The following is a 16,381-nucleotide window of genomic DNA, read 5'->3' as shown; positions in this document are numbered from 1 at the left end:
ACTCGTGTGGATGACAGCATCCAGCTGTATGTGCAGAACTGGTTAAAATCGCAGCCCCAGGAATTTTATGAGATAGCCGTTCACCGCCTCGTGTCACAGTGGGACAAGTGTATCAATAGCCAGAGTCAGTTCTTGTAACATATAGGTACTGGTTTCTGTACTTATGCCTCCAGCTCATTTCTTTTTGAACGCCCCTTATATTTCTGGCGACCCCCAGTGTGAGCAACTCTTTTGGCTCACTCCAAGGATGGCCAAAAGATATGTGGTTGAAATATCAATAGAAGAGCTGGAATTAGCTTGGCTGCATGCCCATAATTTAATGGGTTATTCATTAAGCTGCAATAATTATTGCCCAAACCTTTGGCCCTTAAATTATTTTAACTCTCAGGTGGCTTCAAATCAATATTGGGCTTTCTCACATTTTCATATCCTTAAATTTATGTTGGTTTAGAAATAAAATAAATGATTGTTTCAGGTTAGGCTCTGCTGTAGTGCACATAGTATCAATAATAAGATCAGGTCATAAGATAATATATCTGCATATCCCATCTCTAAAAGTTGTACTGTAGGGCCAGTTTGAATAAATGTTTTCATTGGTTAACAATATACCCAGCTGTGAAGACATTTTTACTATATGCCAGCAAACTCTTTTTAGTAAAATTTTATTGTAACATTTTCGTCATTTAGTCTGCTAATTTAAGATTTGTAGAAATTTAATTAGGTGCTTGGTAACATGTCCATTAATGACTACAGTTTTTATTGCATAACCCCCTTTTCTTTACAACACTGGTTGTATTTGATATTTTATGTTTAACATTTATACTTCTTCAATTGCAGGTATCTCCACAGAAGAAGCAAATCGGGGTGCATCTAAAAGGAAAGAAAGAAGTAGACGCTCAACTCGTGAACGAAGCTCAGAACGACACAGAGGTCGATCAAGTAGTAGGAGTAAGCAGAAATCTGATTCAGTATCTACTGAGGAGGCAATGGAAGTGGACTCTGGAGTGGTGGATGTTGATCGTTCCCTTCAGGGATCTGTTGAAACTATTGTTGGGTCAGTGAAGACGGCCACATCTAGTGTAGACACAATTGCTGGCAGTAGTGTTCAAATGGATGAAGGTCTGGAGACTATGGCCAGTAGTACACCAAAGAACAGGACAGCCACAGATTTGGTTAAAGAGTTGGAAGAAAGTGAACCCCTTTCACCAGAAAATGAATGTTCTGCAAAGCCACAGGACAATGTACAAATGCCTGATGATGAAGGGGAAAGTGCAAAAATTAAAGTGAAGCGGAAAAAGAAAGTAGTGAGTGAGAGTAAAGGTGTAGCTGAGGATTCGGGGCCACAGGTGATGGACCATGTAAACTCGGAAAGTGTTTCTGTGTTGGACAATACAAAAGTTCCTACCATATGTGATAATGTGAAAAATGACAGCTCTGTTACTTTGGAAGCTGCCATGCAGAACAGTCTGATAGGTGATCATATAAATGCTGAAGTTAGTGAAACAGCAAGTTCTGTTGGAGAGTTAGATGTGAATGGTGTTAGTATAAATGGTACATCAGCTGCTGTGAGTCCTCCCGTTGATATTCCAAAGAAGATTGGTACCAAAACAAGAAGAAGTAAAGGTGAACTTAGTTTAGGGAAGTTGGGCTCAGGATCAGAGAAATCATCTGGTGCAAACACGCCTGAGGATACAGCTTCACCTCCTTCAAAACCAATGGAACGGAGACGCTCAAAAATATTTGAGACAGCTGAAAAATTTAATATGTTAGCAGGTGCTGAACCAAAATCTCCTACACCTGAAAAAGCAAAGAAAGTGTTCATACCTGGCGTGAAAGTTAGTGATGCAAAAAGAGCATTTGAAAAGAAATCATCATCTGCTGTTTCTCTACCAAGCTTAGCAAAATCTTCATCTTCTAAGAAGACTGAAGATTCAAAAACTGAAATTTCTGACATAGAAAATTATGAATCAAGAGTAGAAGAGAATAATGCATTTTTGAACAACAAAGATGCACTTCCAATAACAAAAGCAATGAATGGTGAAGAAGAAATTGTTGCAGTACAAAATGAGACAAATGCTGTTATAAATGAAACAAGCAAGAAACTGTCCGATTTGGAGCTGAATGATCAGCCGGTGCCATGTGTAAACGAATCTCCAGCAGTATTACAAAAAGAAGACTCACTGAAATTCATTCCTCCTTTGAAAACATCTGAGAAGCCCAACAAACAAGAAGAAGCCCGAATAAAAAAGCTGAAAGATGCTGTTGAAATAATCAGCAATGCAATTACTGAAGGGCATCGTAAAGAAGCTGGAGCAGATAACATGAAGAAAGGGACAGCCACAAAGCCTCCTGTACCTGTTCCACAGGAGCTTAAAACAAAGACAAAAACAATGAACATTACAACCCCACTTTCTCCGAAGTCTCCTCCCCTGTCTCCTGTAGATCTTCAGACTGGTAAGAAATTAGTGAGAATTCAGGTAGCACCTAATGATTTTAGATTTGCAGTAGTACAAGTTGCTTCCCCAGTAGAAAACAAATTTAATTTTAATAGTGTTAATGAGCTGAAAGGCAATCAGAATGACAATAATGTGACAATTTCAAGTGAACCTGTGATTTCAGAAGTTCCAGAGAGAAGAACAGACAAAGAACCTGATAGTAACGATTATGCTTCTGGGATGAACACTGATGCTGCAAATAGAAAGAAATCCTCTAAAGTAGAAATAACACTGAAGTCAGCAACATTACCAAGGAGAAAAACCTCAAAAGCAGAGATTCGACTGAATTCACCCAGTATTGCACCTGCTGGTTTTCATACTGAGGTATCTCATATGATTGAGCCAGCAGAGCTGACTTCTCAGAGATCTGAAGCAGCATTCCCAGTTTCTGTTGCTGCACCTAAACAGCCACCTAGGTTCGTAGATACATTTATGTTACTGTATGAAATAATTTTATTCCTGTAGTATTCTAATTAGTTAGCAGATAAAGAGCACCAAGGTTCATTTTGACTTCAAAAAATAAATGTTGCAGTGGAGTTTTGTAATACATTTGCCGAGCGATAACTTGCTGAAGACGTGTGTTGATACTCAAATGCTTATTCTGAGGATGTTCTTTATTATGGAAAAAGACTATAAGTTGCACCTTATTTCTTTCTTTTTATACGTATAGATCAGTTTCCCTGGAGCCTGAAGGAAGAGTCAGCAAGCCACGAGAACACATCATTCCTATTCATGTGGAGGAAGGAAATGCAGTGCGGCCACCTGTACCCCCCACACAGCAGCGAGTGTATACTTCTCAGAGGTTGTAATTTTAATTGATTTTGGACATCTGTGTTTTGAGACTCATTCCATTTAAAGCATTAAAGGGTACATTTTTAAGTAATACATAAAGACCTGCAACAGACCACATGCGGACGAATGTTTGGTGATGCACATACACTCACTTGGATATAAGAATATTGCTCTAGCTTTTAAATTTTCACTCTTGAGAGGTGTGGGAAAGGGGACGCTCAGATATGGTGACTAGTGGGAGTTTAAGCCAGTTGGTGGAGTGAGGAATGTGCTGGAGGTATAGATGCCACCTGTGCAGTTCAGAAGGTTAGTTGACTTTAGGGAATATCAAGTATTGAAGCACTTGTTTAGATAATTGGTGTGGGGCTTATTCTGTAATCAAGTGGTTATGGATAGTCACAGTTAGTCAATGGCAGTTCATGAGGTATATGGCTACTTAGTTTTCATACTTACATCCTTCCTTTGATTTAATCTGTGAAATAATTGTGACAGGACTGCAATATGATGTGCTGAGTGAATAAATGGGATGGGATTTGTATCTGAATTGTCTGTAAGGGACCTATGGAAGAGGGTAGAAGAACACAAGTGGCATAAGAAAGGACTATCATATTGTATAGTACAAGCGGGCGGTTGACTGAATACTTTGAGGAACCTATACTAAAATCTGCTTCACCTGGTCCATCTTGACATCATTCCTGCCTGGTGATTTCATAAAAACGTCTGTCCTTATCAAGCACAGAGACTACCAACAGTATCTACATTTTAACATATGTGACCCTTTTCTTGTCATGAAGTCTCTCACATGTAACTTGATATTTGTGTGTGTCACATCTACTATAACAAGTTACTTTAGTGCAACTGATTACTTTTTAAAGCCTTTTACAGACTCTGTTATATGAACAAATATGTCACGCCATGTGTCTTAGTGAGGTGACATAGTGGTTAAGATACTGGACTTGCATTTGGGAGGACCTGGATTTGTATCTCCACATGGCCAGTCATATTTTAGTTTTGCATGGTTGCTTAAAATAATACCATGATAATTCCTTTAAAAAGAACATGGATGATTTCGTTCCCTGTTCTTCCCCAGTATAAACTTGTGCTTAGGTTCCAGTGATCTTGTAACTGAGGGGGCATCAATCTCCCTTTACCAATGATTTCATCAGCTGCTGCAGTACCCATGTCATTTGGATCCCCCCCTAACCCTCCCAAGCACCAACTCCTCTGAACGGCATAGATTGGAACAAACTTTTAGTTGATGCATTTAATTCTATGACTATAGTAAAGAAGAAATTTTCTGCTGAAACAATCACAGATATGTGTATAGTTTTATAATTATGAGAAAGCAGTGCCATACCTGGAAGATAAAGAGGCTTATATCTGCTGGCAGCAATTTTATATTATGAGTGAATTTGTAATTACCAGACACTTGGAAGAAGGATGTCAGTCCTGCTTAAACCCATGCTGATATATGCAGCATTAAAATGGTACCTGTTACTTTAAAACTGCCTAAATCAACCAAGAGGTCAAGCAGGACCAACACGCTTTGTCCACAAATGAGGCAGTGTCCGAGTGTTACAGATATGGCCGTAAGTTGAAACTGGAGAAATTAGACTTATGCCCCTGCGCCTATAAGGTATAGAACAGTAAGAATGTAAAGAAATGTCCAGGACTCTGTGATATGTAGGGAGCAAATGGCTTAACACTCAGAATGTGAAAGAACATTTTGATTTGTTTGAGTATTTTAATATACAGTTTATTTTTGTTTGACTAAAAAAATGATAATTTGAGTGCACATGTATTGGAGTTAAGTAAGACTTAGGTATTAATATGGTTTAAGCACATGTGTAAACTTTCAAGAGGGCATGGATGGTGTTATTGAATTTTGTTTTACTTTCCTCTTTCCTAGATCTGGGAGCCTATCTCGTCAGAGCACTCAAGATTCAGATACGGACAGTACTGTATCAGTTGGGCCAGAACCTATCAGGAAATCTCCACGTGAATACATCATTCCTATAGCAGTAGAAGGTGGAGGATATGTTACACCAAGGGCTGGTAGCTTGGAGCCATCTATTTCAGATGAAAACAACACCAAACCTAGACAACGGAAGACAAGTCGATTTGGTAGACACCGCAGAATGAGGTATAGGAGGGATTTTATGGATTCAGATCCTTTGTCTTGTTCATGCTGGTTTACATTGTGGTCTTTTCTTAGTTATCAATGACAAAATCGTTTTTGCCTTGTGCAGAAATTCTATTGTCTATCATTGAATCATGTCTACAGTGCCTATTTGGAAAGTTTAGGAGCTGTGAATGGATCTACTGTGTTGTTGTTAAGTAATAGCTGGTAGCTGAAGAAATTAGCTCTCTTTGTTGAGTTAATGTTGCTCATATATTGAAAATAACTGCTACCATAAAGTTTATCTGAATCCTGATGCTTGATAATTCTGTTAGGTGCAGCATGTTATTTTACAGAAGTTCTTGGACTGTTCCTAATTTAATATCCTTCAGTACTCTCTATATACAGTTTTTTTGAGGAGATATGCCTTTTTTGCATATAAATTTAATTTTTTAAATTTATTTTCATTTTTTAATTATTCAAATATCTTTCTAAAAATTCAAAATGTCATTTTCAGTGTATTCTGTATTTCACCAACAACTTTTGTTTAAAGCTTTTGTTAAAATAAAGACATCTATATTGTATATGGTTAGAAGTAAGATCTTGGAGAACAGTGAAATACAGAAAAAGAATATATGAAGAGTGCACTGAGGTGAAGGATGCTATGTTAGGTGTTGACAGTGGGTTGTTGAGGTCAGGATCTAGCTGGTTCCCCATCCCCGGACATGGATAAGCAGTGACTTTAATGTATGATGGCCTGTCAGATGCTCAGAGACACTAGTGAAACATCATTAACACAGTAAACATTTATTGCTCAAAGATACACACTTGTCTTAATTCTCAAGCCGCTTCTAGCTGTTTGGTAGCAGTGGTGTGCGACACTCCGAGTATGCATGACACCACTCAAGCTGCGCAGTCTCATCCCACAGTAGTGGCAGAACCATGTCATTAGCACCCAGTGTCGTCATGGGGCCAGTGGCACCCAGTGATGTCATGGGGCCAGTGGCCATGTTGCGCAGGCGAGTGGTGTTGCTCGCTCTGGTCAGGGCTGCTAGTGGCTCCAGAAAGTGTGTGACCACTGCGCACCTGATTGTACCATAGATGGTATGCTGGAGAGGCACTACCAGCACATCACAAAATGTGTGTAGTCATGCTACTCTCAGGAATGTCCAAGGTCCAAGCTAGATACTTGTGAATTGAGTAGCTCTCTCACCAGAACAGGAGTGATATTTATTCAAGACTAGCTGCTATGCTCTTCTGCTGTGAGGTGGCAGTGTCATCACCTAGACTGCTTTTCTTGTCCGATCAGAGGGCCCTAGTGGCAACTGAGAGGTGCCTTAACTTCACCTTTCAGGAGTAGTGGCAGATGTATTCTGTGGAGTCAGTCTGCCGAAAAGTTCTTTTTGAATCCAACTTAAAAAGCCTTCTTACTCCACTTTGCTGCATTGGTGCCTTGGGAACCCATTTCTTGTGGTTTGTAGAAAATTACTCTGTCTTGCAGCTGTATTACATGAAATGTCAATGGTTCTTCCTTGGCATTCCTCCCAGCTGTTGCTTACTGACCTGCTTTCCTTACCTCTTGCACCATGAGGAGAAGACTTCAGAATTTTACTCCACTAAGCAAAGATATTATTCCTTGGTGCTTCAGCAAGGTAAACATCTGATAATCAATCTTAAACTGTATGAGAGACTGGATGTGTATAGGAATAGTACAGGCAAATTACTTTATTTCATCAGAAATACAGACAGCGGAATTGATTCAAAATGGAGGTGTTCTGTTTCATTCAAGTTGAATAACTGATGAGTAGACATTTTGTCTGTTCTGAATGCCTAACAATTGTCATGGTTGTAGGAATAATAGATTACTGCTTGCCTTAAAGGTAAAATAGAAAATGCCGTACATAATGTGATAAACACATTTTATATTTATAACTGTGTAGGCTTCTGTGGCCAGAGTCAGTTGATGTCAAAATTTTCTGAGTGTTGTACTGCATCTTAATGTAAAAATCTATAATGGAGAAACCAACGTTCCTTTCATGGTAATTGTGGCTGAAACTTTGATTTTTTCCAGTGTAGTTTTCTTACGTTATGACTTGGTACAATACTCAGAAAACTTTTACATCAACAGACCTCATTTGTTAAGCATGATAGTTTCAAGAACAGCATGTCTAGAGTGTTAGCATAATATTGTGAACACCATGTTCCAAAGGTGGAATTTCCAGGGGAAAAAAGGGAGAGCGCAGTAATGGTGTACCTCAGGTAATTTGCTGGCTGTGGGTGTTCTTCATTATTGTAGTCACCTGAGGGATACCAGTTAGCAGTACACTACGTAGTTTATCATTTATTTGATCATTTATGTGATAAGAGTTATATGGGACAAATTAGAAAATATACCAAATTTTCAGTGAGTACAGATTTATGGTGTGCTTTATTGAAGTTTGCTAAAGACTTCCAGTATGTAAGGTGTATGGGTTGCAAATATGTGCAGAACTGAGAGATATGTTTACGAGATCTGTTCAGAAAATAATTGAACATTTTGAATTATGTGGCAATGGAGATAGTTAGTTGTATGCAGTTGACAGCACCACCTTGCACATTACCAGCTTCCTAACCACGTTTGGTGTCTTGACTGCTTTGCAAAATGGAATCACTGCAGGAAAAGGTGTGCAGATGGGGGAGTACTTTGTACTTTAAAGGGGACAGGGACCAATAATCTGTAGAATTTAAAGTTCAGTTGTTTTCTGAACAGAGCTCACATGAATGGTGGGGGAAAAAAAAAAAAACACTTAATCATTTGACTGCCTGATTTTAATTGTTTAGTTAAGAATGAATATGTGTGACTGGAGGGCAGGCTATAAGTGTTTGAATGCTATACAAATATAATTTGTGCAATTGTTTCTCTTAGTTTGATAATTATTTGTGTGTTGCTTTGTAGTCATGATGTGTATTAAATTAGGAACCATAATGTTTGCATATCATTATTGATTCAGTTGATGCAGATTGTAAGAATGTCTGTGATTTGCAGTTCCACTACATAGTAGCCTAGGTGAAGTTCACCACCTTATAGTTAGCATGGTATATTAAAAAAAAAAAAAAAAAAAAAAAAAAAAAAAACTAAAAAAAAAAAACTAAGGTAATGTGAACAGTTTGATAAAATAATCAGTAATAATAATAATAGTAATTGTCATCATCATCAATATAAAATTCTTGTATTATAGTTAGCCTACTAAAGAAAATGTCTATACTAATAGCTAACGTGTCATTTACTTTTTAGCGGGCTGCTCAGTGATGCTAGTGAGGATGAAGGGTTTAATAGCCCATTTGCCACACTCCAACGTCATAGCTCACTGAGTCGAGATAAGGAACCTGAAACACCTGAAGAAGAGAAAGGCGCATTCCACATGCACAGACTTAGGTAATACCCAGTTTATGCATGCTTATATTTGGGAGTAGGTCCAGGCCATGTCACCAAAATAATAGCTTTTTTTAACATTGGTACCATTATAATTTTTAGTTTTTTGTCTTGACTACCAGGTTACTGTAGGTCTCCATGTAAAAGTATACAAACACTGCCTTTTTTGTCATTCTACACTTTAACAGTAAGTAGACAGAGCTCACCATAAACTAGACAGAGTTATCATATTTGGAGGGTTGTCCTTCGCCAATACATCATCATTAATTCATGTGGGGTGTCCTCAGAACTTTAGTCATCTCTTGTGCAACATGTTTACAGTCTTGCCTACCAATCCTCACAGATCTTTATTTTTCTTATTTCTTCTTGTACCATCTTTTGCCTAATCTGTTTCTAGAAACTTTTTAAATTTCATGTCCATTGGCAGCATAGAACCCTTAAAGTTTGACACCTGCTTTTTGTGCCTTATCTTATAGCTATAGTGATCAGTGTCTTGATGATAATATTCTGTTTTAGTCTATGAGTTTGTTGTACTTTTCTGGCCATTCCTGTATTTCATTCTCTATGAAGCCTGTTTGATGTTTACTGTTCACGTGTTGACTCATACATTCAATCTTCACCAATACTCTGTATTGAATGGCTCTGTAGGTATTTTCTGTTAATGTTTAAATTGTGATTGCTCTGACTTCTTTTTTACGAAGCAATCTGGCATGGCAGTTAAAACTCGGGACCCGTGTTTGAGAGCAGAGGGTTTAGTTTCTTGTCCTACCACCACAAATTCAATGTTGCAGGGTCTATTAAAATGCTGAATATTGCCTGAACAAGATTAGGGCCATTTCCCTTATCTGTCTTTATCAACCTATCTCTAATGTCTCAAATCTCAACTAGATGTAAAACTATAATCTTTCTGGTGAGTGCAGGCATTTGCGTGCAGGGGAACAGTGACCATTAGAAACTAAAATCGTAGAGCAACCACTAGTCACACAAAGCTTTCTCTTTATTTTTACATATTTCACTCGACCAACACAAGCATCTTCAGAAGTATGGAAATACCTGTACAGTGTGTTACACCACCATGTAATGAGGTAAATCCATAGATTCAACTTACAATGTGATAACTTACATTATGTTGCCAAGGGTCTCAAGTTATAAATATCAGGCTTTGTATAGTGCCGCCGTCATAAGCAATAAGGAGTAAGTAAGTTGGTTGCGTACAGTTGACATAAACTCTCTAATCAGGTACTTTCTGTTATAACGTCAAGTTTAACTCATATATTTCGGGACGACACAACACATATAAGTCACAGAGTAAATTGACAAGTAAGACATGTGTACACGTTAGCATTCAAATGAGCACTGAGTTCCAGTCTAGCGGCCGCTGCTCGGCTGGCTGCTTAGGTGGCGCAGCTGCTGCATGGCTGGCAGACAGCACCGCACGTAGAGGACGCGCGTAATTGCGCGGCGGCACTTTGAATGATCGGCGAGTCACAACACTTTTCCCCCCTTTGAAATTGTTGGACTGATCTTGATGGAGGTGTCCTGGAGATAGCTAACGTCCATAGGCGTTGTTTGACTCGCCGTAAAGTCTCGAGGAGGAGGCTTCCTGTACGGACGGAAGTGTCTCCGATGATAACGGGTCGAGATGACAGGAGACGTAGTGGTCGAATCTGTTGGGGCCCCATGCACCAATCTGCCCATTGCGGCAAGTCCAGTTGATATGACAGGAGACATGGGCGATGGATTGGCTTCCGTTGGAGGAGGAGGCGAGTAGATTTGCTCTGACTGAGGATGGTCCTCCAGTTCCTGCATGGGCACGTCTCCTGGTGGCGTCCGTTCTTGTGCTGGCATCGCGATGACGGTGAGAGGGCTGCATTGTGAGTATTGAGAGATGCCAAGATCCCGAGCGTCAGGTAGAGCCAAAGGTGGTGTAGCGGCATTCGGAACAGGCGTTGCTGGCACACGAGGCCAAAGCTGGTCCGAATGACGCACTGCAACACCCGTGTCCGTGTTGATTTCATACAGGCGTCTGCCACGGTGTCTTAAGATGCGGCCCGGGCTCCATTTTGGCCGCCTGCCATATTCCCGTACCCAGACCAAGTCGTCGGTGGTGAATCGGCCAAGTGAAGGCACCCGCGACCGGTAGGTGGAAGGCTGCAGAAGATGAAGTAGCGTGCGGGGCTGTCGGCCATGTAAGAGCTCAGCCGGGCTGTGGTCGCCCATGGGGGTGAAACGATAAGACGCCAGAAACTGGAGAAGCGCATCATCAGCAGCAGAAGAAGTCAGAAGTTTCCGCATCTGAGCCTTAAATGTGTGGAACAGTCGTTCAGCCTCACCGTTGGATTGTGGATGGAACGGCGGGGCCGTGACATGCATAACGCCGTGACGAGCACAAAAATCCGCAAATTCGGAAGAGGAAAATTGCGGACCATTATCAGTAACAAGAGTAGGGGGGAGGCCTTCCAAAGAAAAAATGCGGGCGAGAGCACTGGTGGTTGTCGTGGTGGTAGGTGACGTGCAACGGACAATGAAAGGAAAGTTAGAGTACACATCAATTACAAGGAGCCAATAAGTACCTAAAAAGGGTCCCGCAAAGTCAGCATGAATGCGCTCCCAGGGCTTCTCAGGTGAAGGACACGGTGACAAAGATGACTTCGGGGGCAGCGGCCTGTGACGCACAAGGGCCGCAGGCAGCGACCATGTGAGCTATTTCAGAGTCGATGCCAGGCCAGTACACATGACGGCGCACGAGAGATTTTGTGCGAGACACACCCCAGTGTCCTTGGTGAAGGAGGCGCAAGGCCGAAGCACGCAAAGACACAGGTACCACAACACGCGGCGAAGCATTGTCAGTGGAGAGGAGGATAACACCACCCCTAGCCGTGAGGCGGTAGCGCAAAGTGTAGTAGTTCCGCAACAGATCAGAAGTCTTAGTGGACGGGCGATCTGGCCAACCCTTCTGGATACAGCGTAAAACCCGGGAGAGGGTAGGGTCAGAACCCGTAGCCGCCGCCAGCCTGTCCCCAGTGATGGGGAACCTGTCCACAACCCGCTGCTCGGCAACATCCAGGCGGAAACACAGAAGTTCGTCCCTATCGAATGCTTGATCAGGACCCATGGGAAGGCGAGACAGAGCATCAGCATTTGCATGTTGAGCCGTTGGCCGGAAATGAATCTCATAATTGAAACGAGACAAGTAAAGAGCCCAACGCTGGAGGCGGTGTGCAGCCTTATCGGGAAGTGACGTTGATGGATGAAACAAGGAAACAAGTGGTTTGTGATCCGTAACAAGATGAAATGTTGAGCCATAGAGAAAAACACCAAACTTATGAAGAGCATAAATGATGGCCAAAGCTTCTTTCTCAATTTGAGAATACTTTTGTTGGGCATCCGTGAGCGTTTTGGAGGCATAAGCAATGGGTTGTTTCGAACCGTCAGAAAAACGGTGCGCAAGGACTGCACCGACCCCGTATTGAGAGGCGTCTTTGGCAAGAACGAGATGTTGCCAAGGTCGATAAGTAGCCAGGCACGGGGCCTGTTTCAGCATAGTCTTCAATTTCTGGAAAGCCGCTTCACATGACGCGGACCAGTGAAAAGGCACGTTTTTATGCAGCAGGTGATACAACGGCTGAGCCACCAAAGCCGCAGACGGTAAAAACTTGTGATAGTATGCTATTTTCCCCAAGAAGGCCTGCAGTCCCTTAACAGATGTAAGGCAAGGAAGGGCATCGATCGCAGCGACAGTTTGTTGAAGCAGACGAATACCATCCTGAGAGAGTTGGAACCCCAAGTACGTGATAGATGCCTGAAAAAATTGTGATTTCTGAAGATTACACTTAAGACCGGCAGTCTGTAAGACATGAAAAAGTGTGCGGAGATTTTGAAGATGTTCTTCAGTGGTGGAGCCAGTGACAACAATGTCGTCCATGTAATTGATACACCCTCGGACAGGGAGCAATAATTGTTTCAAGAATCGCTGAAAAAGAGCAGGGGCGCTTGCAACCCCGATTGGCAAGCGTTGGTATTGATAGAGGCTGAAAGGCGTGTTAAGGACCAGAAACTGCCGGGAAGCAGCGTCGAGAGGAAGTTGATGATAAGCTTCTGACAGGTCAATTTTAGAAAAATACTGGCCTCCAGCAAGTTTAGTGAACAGTTCTTCAGAACAGGACATAGGGTAAGTGTCGATGAGGCATTGAGCATTTACAGTGGCTTTGAAATCGCCACAGAGACGAATATCACCATTTGGCTTAGCAACGACAATGACAGGAGAGGACCACTCACTGGAAGTGACAGGAAGCAAGACTCCAGAAGTAGTGAGGCGATCCAACTCCCATTTTACCCGATCACGAAGGGCCACAGGAATGGGCCGAGCCCGAAAAAACTTAGGCCGAGCAGTGGGTTTGAGTGTGATATGAGCTTCAAAGTCGTTTGCATGGCCCAGGAGAAAAAAGGGACGAAAATGTCGTCGACAAGGAATCCAGTTGAGCATAAGGAATAGCATCAGAGACAATATTGATAGAGTCATCTATGGAGAACCCAAAAACGCGAAAGGCATCGAAACCAAAAAGATTCTCCGCATTACTATGGTCGACCACAAATATGGGAACAGTGCGAACAACGGATTTGTAAGATACCTCAGCATTAAACTGTGCCAAGAGAGAAATCTTCTGTTTATTGTACGTCCGTAATTGCCAAGTGATAGGTGACAGGAGTGGAGAACCCAACTGAAGATACGTCTGAGAATTAATTATAGTGGCAGCAGAACCGGTATCCACTTGCATGCGAACATCTCGACCAAGGATTTGGACGGTGAGGAATAACTTCCCTGAAAGGGAAGAAGTTTAATTGACAGACAACACAGAATCAGAATCAGCGTCATGTTCATGAACATCATGTATTCGGTCGGATTTGCAAACGGAAGACACATGACCTTTCTTTTTGCAATTGCACACACAGCCCAACGTTGGGGACAATCCTTGCGTGAATGTTTGGTAAACAGGGTGTATACGACCCGGGACAACCGGGAATTCCGGGAAAAACCCGGGAATTTTTTCATCCGGGAGAAAACCGGGAAAAAGCCGGGAATTTTTCTGAATTCCGGGAATTTTTCATTGTTTTAGCTTTCAGTTACATTTTTGTAGTTTTGACTGCAGAAATGATTCTCTAGCAAAGAATGTTATTGTATCCTGCTACTGAAGAATGATACTGCAGCAATAAAATATAAATGAGAGGGAAAAAAATAAAACTGTAGTGGCAAAGGAAATGTGCATTTTACGACAACAAAACACCATGCACGCACAAGCGTCTACAGATAGCAAAAATATGTTAAAGGCCGTAGGGCGCAGACTGTAATTCTTCGTAACAATAAACTGCTTGCTATGAGCATGACGTCACAACTGTTCACATTAGGTTCGTTTGACCAGTTGCCAGTGGTCTGTTGCGCATGCGCATTTGACTCGCGTATAAGCAGTACCTTCTCTCGCTTCCCGCTTCTTGAAGTTTGGCTGTTTGCTGCATCGGTAGTAGCAGCAAGCAGCCAGATGCAAATGAGAAAAATTTTTTTTCGTGCGCCCTAGCTGCCAGTTTCACGCTTGCACAGAGTTGTATGAGTTGTAGTGGGGAGGGGGTTAACCTCCACGTGACCCGTGTTTACGTTAAGTGATTTCGCTGCTTCTCTTCGTGTACAGCTCCCACGTCAAATGAAAACAAAACCGATTTCTGTGGCCGGGAGCTATCAAGTGAATTAAAATGCATTCACATAATTACAGAGGGCAAAAATATATTATTAATTTCAGTTTCTGATTTTATTTTCTTTCCAAGTTAGTAGCAGTCAAGCATTAATCGCCTTGCAGAAGAATGAAGTTATTTTTGCAAGTTTGCTAAAGAAATTCCGCTGAGGCAATCATTTTATTTGAAACGAAGTGTTTCATTTAACAATTTTGGGTACTTCCAACTGTTCGGTGAATTTCAAGTGCACATTATCATCTTCTGCCATGTATGGCATTATGCCATAATAAAGAACCAAACATGAGATCGTAGAGTACTGGTACTCCAAGAAAATTTACATCCCAAAAACCACACTGAAAAGCTTAATATCAGATGGGACCTACTTCATTGTGAATCTGGAAAAAACCAATGTGCACTTCAAGCCGAATTATGCATTTTAGTATGATTCACGAAATTTTGATGCCTTTTGGAGTATTCTCTGATGCCCTGTTTCTTTTATGGTGTAGTGTAAGCTCTCTTAGTGCTTTATACACACGAACATGCGGGTTTCCTACACCACTGCAGTTGCACACGCACAATAATTCGTTTTTGGCGCTCTCTGGCAACTGGTAAATCGAACCTATAACTAACAGTATTGCGAACGGTGGTTAGAAAAGCGTTACTTTCAAAGTAAATTTCTTTTTACGCAAGATGAATTATGTTACGTGTGTGAAAGTGGGATGGATATCTAAATCACAGAGCGTTCGAAACTGAACAGTTTGAGGACCAGCCACTTCAAGAATTTCGAGCCGAGGCATTTATGTCACAATTTTAAATTTACTGGCACATTTGTGTGATGTATATCACACCAAAAAAAGACCAATATTACACGTGAAAGCTTAGCTTTTCTTGTAGATATACGGTACTGTGTACATTAATGTAAACCGTTAACTTTTCCTCTTGTGTGTTCGCGCTATGTAACCAGTAATCTTGCTAGTGGCTGACTATAACACGTGTCCTATGCTCTGAATAGCTGCTGTCATCGGCTGGCGAGATCTCGTGGCTTGAGATATGACTCGCTTACAAAAGGACATCACAACCTCGGTTGCAACGCTCTGGAAACTAACAAGCTGTGTTTGGTGCAATTCGAATTTATACGAAAATATGCAGCGTATATGTTGCTGCAAATCAAAGGTCTTTCCAAAAATTCTCTGCTCCGGCTTTTCTTTTTTTTTTCTGGGAAGTTCTACGCGATTATATAAAATGTTAACCATTCAAAGGATTGATAAGTTCCGAGGGAACTTTTTCTGTGCTAAGTGACAGTAGGTCGCCCGGGAAAAAGCATATTTTTTAAACGGGATATCCGGGAGAAATCCGGGAATTTTTTTTCCTTGTCCCTGTATACACCCTGGTAAAACACCGCGGACATGAAGGAAGTTGCCAGGGGTTTTGCTGCAGTTTCTTAGAGGTTTGTTTACGGTTAGACCGAGGCTGCGTGTGGGAGCGTACTGCGGCCACGTCGGCTGGCGGGGACATGCCGCACGCGTTGTCAACAGGGCGCAGAGGTTGTATTTCCCCGACGTCACCCCACACCTCTATTTGCGCTCCAGCGGCACGAGAAATTTCAAAGGACTGCGCGATGGAGAGAACTTCATCTAGAGTCGGATTCGCCAACTGACGAGCACGTTGCCGAACTTCTTTGTCGGGCGCTGACCGGATAATAGCATCCCGTACCGTGGAATCAGCATAGGATTCTTTATGAACGTCAATAGCAAATTGACACTTTCGACTGAGGCCGTGAAGTTCAGCAGCCCAAGCGCAATAGGATTGATGTGGCTGTTTTTGACAACGATAAAAAGC

General features: G+C 41.7%; 1 protein-coding gene across 3 annotated transcripts in view; it reads left to right on the top strand.

The window, feature by feature from the left end:
- LOC126178231 (uncharacterized) overlaps positions 1 to 16,381 on the top strand; it is a 401,103-nt gene that overhangs the window by 266,715 nt on the left and 118,007 nt on the right. For 2 of the 3 annotated variants that reach the window (XM_049924516.1, XM_049924515.1), the window contains 5 exons: positions 838 to 2,454; positions 2,620 to 2,911; positions 3,166 to 3,297; positions 5,197 to 5,430; positions 8,681 to 8,821. In XM_049924516.1, the coding sequence (XP_049780473.1) occupies positions 838 to 2,454; positions 2,620 to 2,911; positions 3,166 to 3,297; positions 5,197 to 5,430; positions 8,681 to 8,821 (2,416 nt within the window). The remainder of the gene's footprint in view (positions 1 to 837; positions 2,455 to 2,619; positions 2,912 to 3,165; positions 3,298 to 5,196; positions 5,431 to 8,680; positions 8,822 to 16,381) is intronic. The other variant, XM_049924517.1, reaches the window with a different exon arrangement.

This window comes from Schistocerca cancellata, chromosome 1, assembly GCF_023864275.1.
Source record: "Schistocerca cancellata isolate TAMUIC-IGC-003103 chromosome 1, iqSchCanc2.1, whole genome shotgun sequence".
Lineage (NCBI taxonomy): Eukaryota > Metazoa > Arthropoda > Insecta > Orthoptera > Acrididae > Schistocerca > Schistocerca cancellata.
The sequence above is the reverse complement of the archived record's forward strand: the minus strand, read 5'-3'. Positions and strand labels throughout refer to the sequence as shown.